Below are 7,398 nucleotides of genomic sequence, written 5' to 3'. Positions count from 1 at the left end.
TTGTTACTTTGATAATATCGCTTTATAATTAAATGAACATTGTATTTAAAATCTATGTGCTGTATTCATTTGCATGTTAAATTGCGGGTTTAGAGCACCAAATATGATGTTAACATGCATGAAAACAATGAGGACAAAAAAAAATTTTTTTTTGCAAACCAGTGTTATTCATGATCTATGTATACATTCTTCTCTCGGGTACGTATGCTTTAATTAAATCACTGATTTGCTACGAATTTTGGAGGAAATTTATTCTGATTATCAATTTCTTGTATCGCCGACAAATCAGTAAGTACACAGAGGCTGAGTACTGGCTTGGGCTTACCATTGCGAAGACTGTGTTACTCGGAAAGTGAATGCACCCAGCATACAGCCAGCATCATATCGAAATCGTCAACTCTCCGATGTTCTGCAATAAGTTTTCAACTCTACCGTTCGAACATCTCAGGGAGCGCAAGCGTACGACGGTTTTCGGTTGTCACACCAAAAACCCATTAGGGCAACTGTCTATATTCTTCAGTCAACGTTACCTTTGAAAACTAATAAAACAACAACACAACTAATAACTGACTGTGAATGGTGTAAACAACATTAATCCGCGTCGAATTATAGTACGTGTTATTAAATTATTTAGACATTTACATTTCCTTAATTTCTTCTTTTTTTTCTCGCGCGATAGCCCAAGAGCTACGAGACTTAACATACTTTATACGTATTCCGAATACGACAGTAAATTAGTCGTAGCAGGTTGAATTAGATGTTTATTTGGAAGATACATATTATGTATTTATAGGATATTTTGAACGTAACTGTAGGTGAGATAGTTAACCAAAATGTACAAACGAAATAGAATACGGTACCATTTTCTCCACATACTTTCTTTTTTTTATTCTTATTTGTTTCTCTTTTTTATAAATGGTTTTCCATGGTTTTTTTTCTTTTTGTTCTCTTCCTTTGCGGTCTATGAGCTCAACTCCCGCGGATGGCATCTACGACATTACATTCTTCGCTGGCTACTAGTCATAAGAAATTGAACATTCGCCTCGACTTACATGCTAAAGCTTTCGACGTTCTCACATCATCTCTTTAAAAAAATTATACTTCATTTTCTGCGATCAAAGGAAATCAGGTAAATAGTTTCTTCGTGATTCTAACATTGCACAATGATCTTTACAGTTGGAATGATATTCACAAGTTGGAAAATCTATTGAAACTAACAAACACGGCAACTCAAATATTAAAAATAACCTCTGGACAAAGAACGGATTCAAAGGTATAATAATAAGAAGACAAATAATGACAACATAACATTTTCATATGTTCCACATGTATAGAAATTCTTCTTCACTGATTATTATTTCCCTTTATATTCTTAATCTGAATTATTAATACTTAGATATTTCAAGGCTGTACAACGGTTCGTAGAAAATAGAAGATTTTGATTACAGGATTTGAAATGTTCATTTTTAAATCAAAGTTAAAAATCTTCACATGATTCTTTATTGCAAATATCATACTATAAAAGATCATTGCACGTTGTCACGTAATCTTATAATCACCTTATTAATAGTCATTCTTAATTAGGATCGTGTTGGCGTGAAATGCATACGTGAGTTAACAGTTTTTTTTTATTTTTTTTCAATTTTTTGTTGTTTTTTTTTTTTACTTCTTTAAGGGAGAAAGGGGAGATTTTTTTATAATAAAATTAATTTTCTAATCTTTGTCGATCAGCTGTTGTTGCCCTGTGAAAACTGCCTTCTGTCACAACACAATAATACTTGCGTGGTGGTAGTTTTAATATTACTGAATTTGGTCAATCTTTTCGCACTTAAGTTTGTGTAACGATTTACTTCTTCGTCTCCTTTTTTCAATAATTTGACAGGTTATCATTCTTTGTTTCTGTCGAAAATTGGACACCAAATTCAAATACTAAATTCATCAATTCAGTCACTTATTTAAGAAAGATACCCAAGACATAGTCTCAATAATAATATATAGGTTCAGTTTAAAAAAGGAGAAAAAAAAAAGAAAAAACATACACTACGACGAAACATCAAATACATTCATTGCTATCTCAGCAGAGCTAATAAATTTTGTAATCACAACAAAAAGTCGTTCACATTCAACTAAGTAGCTGAAACCTCAGTTCTTTCATAAATAAGCGATCAGACCGAACCATACAACGTTACTATCGTAATATTTTGTTGCCTTTCTCTTAATGCTCACGTTATTTAATTTTACTGTTGCGCCTGAGGTTTACCACGTGGTGTGTACCCACGACTTCCACCCCTTTGACCACCACGAAATTGTCCACGACCACCCCTATCTATTCCACGTTCGCCTCTTGGACCTCCCCTCTGTCCTCCCCCACTGCCTCTTTTGAAGCCGCCGTTATAACCACCGTTCCCTTCAGCGTTGTAACTTCGTTGTTGATAACCGTTCTGATAGTTGCTGTCGTTGTTACGGTAGTAGGTTCCTATTTTTATTGGAATACACCTGGTTTAAAAATCTCATGAGTTGAGATCTCTTGAGTCAAAGGTTGAGTGAAACATACAATTCACTTTCTAGACTCGACAAAAATCTATTGCACAGTGCGACAGCCATCACGTAAAAGTTTATTGATTCAGACGAAATATTCAAATAAAAAAATTCAACGATATAAAGTCGAGTTTTTACCCTGGCTTCCTCGTCCATTCTGCTGATATCCTCCTCCTCCACCGCCTCGGCCTCTTCCACTGTAACCATTGGTGTTTCCTCTCCTCCCTCCGCGGCCTCTGTACCCACCACGCTGTTGTTCACCCCATGCTTGTTGGGCAGGTTGAGGTTGTTGCTGCTGTTGTGGTTGAAAAGCCGACGAACTATCCGGTTGATTCCAATCTCCACCGGCACCATCAGCTAGCTGACACCAATCACCTCCATCGTCGGCTTGATCAAGATCTGGTTCTCCTCCAGCAGGTTCATTCTGAACTTGCTCGACTTTGTCCTTGAAAAAATAGACATGAATAAACGGTTAATAAGTACTACAAGAATAAAGAATGTATTAAGACTATCATTTGAAATTTCCAAAGTTGCTACAAGTTTGAACTCCATAATCTGAACTGAACTTATATTCATGACCATAATGTCTGAGCGAAAAGTATTTTGAAACTCTATCCACTGTACATCTACGAAAGATAGATGGTTGTTTCAAATAACTAACCTCATTAACCTGCGGTTGAGACTCCTGAATAGCAGCTTGGTCATAATTTTGGTGTTGCGTTTGTTGCTGAATAGTTTGCGTTGTCTGTGTCTGTGGTTGCTGCTGAAAACCAGCAGGATGTTGAGGACTATATTGTATATTTGGTTGTTGGTGTGAGGGTGGCATAGGAATTGGAGGTGGTGGGTTTGGGTTTGCAAATCCAGGAATGTGAGGCATGTCTTGGGGCTGATGTTGATATATCACCTGTTGCGGCACCACGTTTTGTGGAGAGGTAAAATTTTGGTTGGTAAAAGTCTGTGAAGGAATGGGCGCGTTGACCGTAGGAGGAATGTGTGATACAACTGGTGCCTGAGTAGCGACATCTGGAGAGTCAAGTTCAGATTCTTGCAGAAAGAAAAAATTTGGAGTGCCAATAACATCATTTATTCTTGGTGCCTGTGGTGGTGGTTGAGGCTGCTGCTGCTGCTGCTGCTGCTGCTGCTGCTGCTGTTGTTGTTGTTGTTGCTGTTGCGGTTGCTGTGGCGGTGGAACAAATCCAGCTGGAGCACTCGTATAGTAAGATGTTTCAACTGGAGCTGGTACATGAGATGGTATTTGTTGAGGAACCACAGGAATTGGACCAGGAACAGGAGCACTACCGGTAATAACTGGGAGGGGTGCTGCAGGAACTGGAAAATTGGGAATAGGAATCATGGATTCTGGTGGTGGAATGTGTCTGTCACTACCATTGTAGTCATCCGTTGTTTGTTCCTGTATTGAACCATCAGCAGCCTGTGTTTCAGTAGCTGGTGCCTCTGCCATCTGTACATGAATTCAAACACTTATATTACATATTTCTCACCTGTGTGAGCTAGTAAAATTAAGTGAGAGTAAGTGAAAAATGCAATGAAGCAAACATAGACAGACATTAATTATATGATTCCTTTATTAACGGACAGACTAATATTTGTCTGTACAAAATTTTGTCCGTCTTTAGCTTTTGCCTGTATAATTTTCGATGCCTTGTGTGATTGATTTATACAGAATATGAACGAAAATACGTCTGTCATAAAAATAATGGCTTTTAGAAGCAATTTGTGAAGAATAAAATCTAATAAATGCAATTGCCAAAATTGGTCATAAATGCATTTAGCGATAGTCCCAGCTCTAATATTCCAACCATTGTTTACTACAACGTAGTCCACTGAGCTTAAAGATATTAATTTACAGCAACAGTATTACCTCCTCGACTAGCTCCTGAATCTCTTGAACTTGATCAAAATATCCACTTTGATGAATAGTGGTAATAATTTCCTTCAGTTTGTTGTATGTTGTACCAATAATTTCCTTCTGTTTGCCATCGACAAGTGCGACAAAGTGTTCAGCTGCCTTCTGCACCTTCTGCATGAAAGGAAGGTCTCCCTCCTTGTTTTGGTGTTTCACTGTCACTTCTCGATACAATTCATCTAGGTACTTTAAATCGTCTTCCGTTAATTTTGCAGCTCCGTTTGTACCAGCCAGGAAGTCTTCTCGAGCTTTGTCAGATCTCATTTGTGTTAGACAGTCCTGAACGAGTAGCACTTCTCGCACCTAAGAAATGTAATCAAAGAATTATGTCAACAACTAAATGTGCCATATACTAATACTTCAATTCATACTCAATTCATTAAATTTACTCAACAGACTGGAAAATATACACATATTTTTTCTTATAGCCTGTTCAACATCTGTATAAAGTTGCTACCGTAAACGTTTACTTTCACATTTTCCTAAAATTTTCTGAATCCTCTAGATGAAAAAGCTATTCTGTGATACATTAATATGCAAGATGCAATAGGAATGCTGATTCCAAACAAAGCTTGCTCCACAAGAATTTAAAAAAATTGCAATGCAAAATGAAGTACACATGAATAAAAATGAGTACCAAAGACCACTCAGAGGACACCTTTTATCAGTCGTTACAAGCATAAGATGAATTATTTGGATATAATTTACTATCAAATATAACTGTAGATTGATAATAGCTTTACATCATGCTAAAATCTTGTAAGCAACATACAGATTATTCCCCCTTTTGTGCAACTGCTTGCCAACAGTATAGATGAATTTCATAAACTATTATATTCTTGATGACAGTGTCAATTTTCATTAATATACAACGCAGCAAAGCATTGTAAAATTTACCAACCAAGGGTGCGGGTGAATATTACATACTTTTTAATAACACTCAATTTAGTAATTTTTGTTTAATTGCACGTTGAAAAGAAAATCTGAAGTCAAAAGGTATATTCTAATCAACTTCAATTACAAATCAGTGGCACAGAGGAGCCTACACTGCATTTTCAAGTTCCAGGATTTCACATCAAATTTGCCGAGTTTCTCTGACGTTTCTAATAACTCGAACCTTCCCGAACGTTCATGAGTTCACTACAAATAGTTATTGAATAAGAGATAAAGTATACCTTGGCAACATCTTGTTGCACCCGCTCTAACGCTTCCTTACGAGCAAGTTTCTTCTGCTGTTTGGCAGCATCATTGGCAATGCCGACGATCTGCTTACAGAGTTCTCTAGTAAGGTCCAATGTTTGCACAACTTCGTCATATTTTGCAACAGCAATCTTTTGGTCATGGTTCAGCTCCTTCCCCTGCTTTTGCAGGTCCTTGTATGATTCAAGTTTTCCCTATCAATGAATTTAACAAAAGTTAGTATACTGAACCACTAATTCTACAAACACAAAGGATTTTTAGCATCAGAATTGTAATATCTACTGTTTTGGAGCAATAAATCACAAGCCAGTTTACGTCCGTACTAAATTTAAAAACAAACTTCGACTAGTGTAAGATTTTCACATTGTATATAACACTGCAGACTATGTCAAAGCCTTTTAGTGGGAAACAGTGTATTCGATATTAATAACTACACTAAATTTACATATAGCTACACCAAGTGCGTTTATGCTAGGAAATTTTGGTAACAATATTGTTAATGTTGAGATAATATGTTGACAGGTTGTTGGAAATTATCTAACGTCTTGAACGTTTTCTTATCAACGTAGCGTTATTGGGTAGGAGAGTTTAAAGAAACGAACACCTGCTGAAAATCTGTTTACAGCTGAAGATTTAGACAAAGAACGAACCTTGCGTCGATTGATATTGCAATAAATATTTTTTTGACCTAGTCATTTAAATTTTCCGTCTGCGGGAGGCCTCGCAGCTCATTGCACATCTCGGCTACACCGATTTGTCATACACAATAAGATTGTGTGGCGCAAAACCGTACGAAGAAAAGGGAACGGCCATGACATAGGGTGCGATATTAGTATTAGATAAACTACGTCTCACAAAGAGGTAAAACGTTGCTGAGATTACCCAAGGCGATGAATTTGTGGGTGTACAGATCGCGAAATGCACCTTACGGCAAATAGAGTGTGAAAATCACGAGAATTTTCGTTGGTGAGCACATGGTGTGCCAAAACATGGCCGACCGTAGAAGCCAAAGTTGACAGTTAATGTGACGCCGGATTTTTCGTCGTCCCAACGGCAATCGCGGTGATTCCTTACCTTTCGTTTCTCCAAATTACGGATCTTATGCTCGATCACGATTATCGCCTGGCGTATGGGTTCGACAGCCTCCGTAGAGGCCTGTTTTTCTAGTTTAGGGTTGGCAGAAGGCATCCTTCACGGGCAACAAACGCGAACTGGAATGGTAGGGCAGCGACTCCGGCCGGTGCGGTGAATCGCGGGGGGATCCAACATGGCGGCAACGGCGCCTGCGCAGAAGAAAGGCGCGCAGCTTCTCAGCCAGGATCGTGTGCCCCGGTCCATTTTATGAATCACCGGCTCGTAGGCACTCGGGACTATCGACGTTAACTGACGAGCGACCCTACCGATAAAGAAGCTACCGGTTCGTTACACGGCTTCTTGGCTGGATTTTTACGGGCGCCGGTGTCAAATTGAGGCGACGCGCGACGGCAGATTAACGTGGCAGCACCACGCCGTCGTCGGCGGCAAAAAGACGCTCATGAAAATGGGTACCGACGCAACGGTAAATTACCGCGCGTCGAAACCCACGTGGTTACGTCAGTGGATCTCAATTACATTTAAGTGAGCTCTCATTACAAGTGAGTTTCCTTTTTCGCTATTTCAGAGTTAAGCAGAGACAAAGTAATTTCTCCACAACTCAGTAACATTGTTGAGTTTTCGCGTCGTAGGTTACGGTT

The 7,398-nt window shown here is 38.5% G+C and overlaps 1 protein-coding gene across 1 annotated transcript; it reads right to left on the bottom strand.

Annotated features, from left to right (window-relative positions):
• Positions 1-748: 748 nt before the first annotated feature.
• LOC124307700 (caprin homolog) lies at positions 749-6,913 on the bottom strand. Its single transcript, XM_046769662.1, has 6 exons — positions 6,740-6,913; positions 5,641-5,859; positions 4,421-4,768; positions 3,200-4,000; positions 2,677-2,983; positions 749-2,476 (listed from the first exon to the last, which is right to left on the bottom strand). Exons 1-6 carry the CDS (start codon positions 6,851-6,853, stop codon positions 2,238-2,240), a joined length of 2,028 nt encoding a protein of 675 aa, XP_046625618.1. The 5' UTR covers positions 6,854-6,913; the 3' UTR covers positions 749-2,237.
• Positions 6,914-7,398: the final 485 nt, after the last annotated feature.

The sequence above is a fragment of the Neodiprion virginianus genome, chromosome 6, assembly GCF_021901495.1.
Source record: "Neodiprion virginianus isolate iyNeoVirg1 chromosome 6, iyNeoVirg1.1, whole genome shotgun sequence".
NCBI classification, from domain to species: domain Eukaryota; kingdom Metazoa; phylum Arthropoda; class Insecta; order Hymenoptera; family Diprionidae; genus Neodiprion; species Neodiprion virginianus.
The sequence above is the reverse complement of the archived record's forward strand: the minus strand, read 5'-3'. Positions and strand labels throughout refer to the sequence as shown.

Bases quoted from the DNA above. Each gene is read 5' to 3' on its own strand.
- LOC124307700 (XM_046769662.1), bottom strand. From the start codon at position 6,853: ATGCCTTCTGCCAACCCTAAACTAGAAAAACAGGCCTCTACGGAGGCT. The intron at 4,001-4,420 runs GTAATACTGTTG...ATTCATGTACAG, and splicing joins TTCAGGAGCTAGTCGAGGAG to ATGGCAGAGGCACCAGCTAC. The intron at 2,984-3,199 runs GTTAGTTATTTG...TATTTTTTCAAG, and splicing joins CTCAACCGCAGGTTAATGAG to GACAAAGTCGAGCAAGTTCA.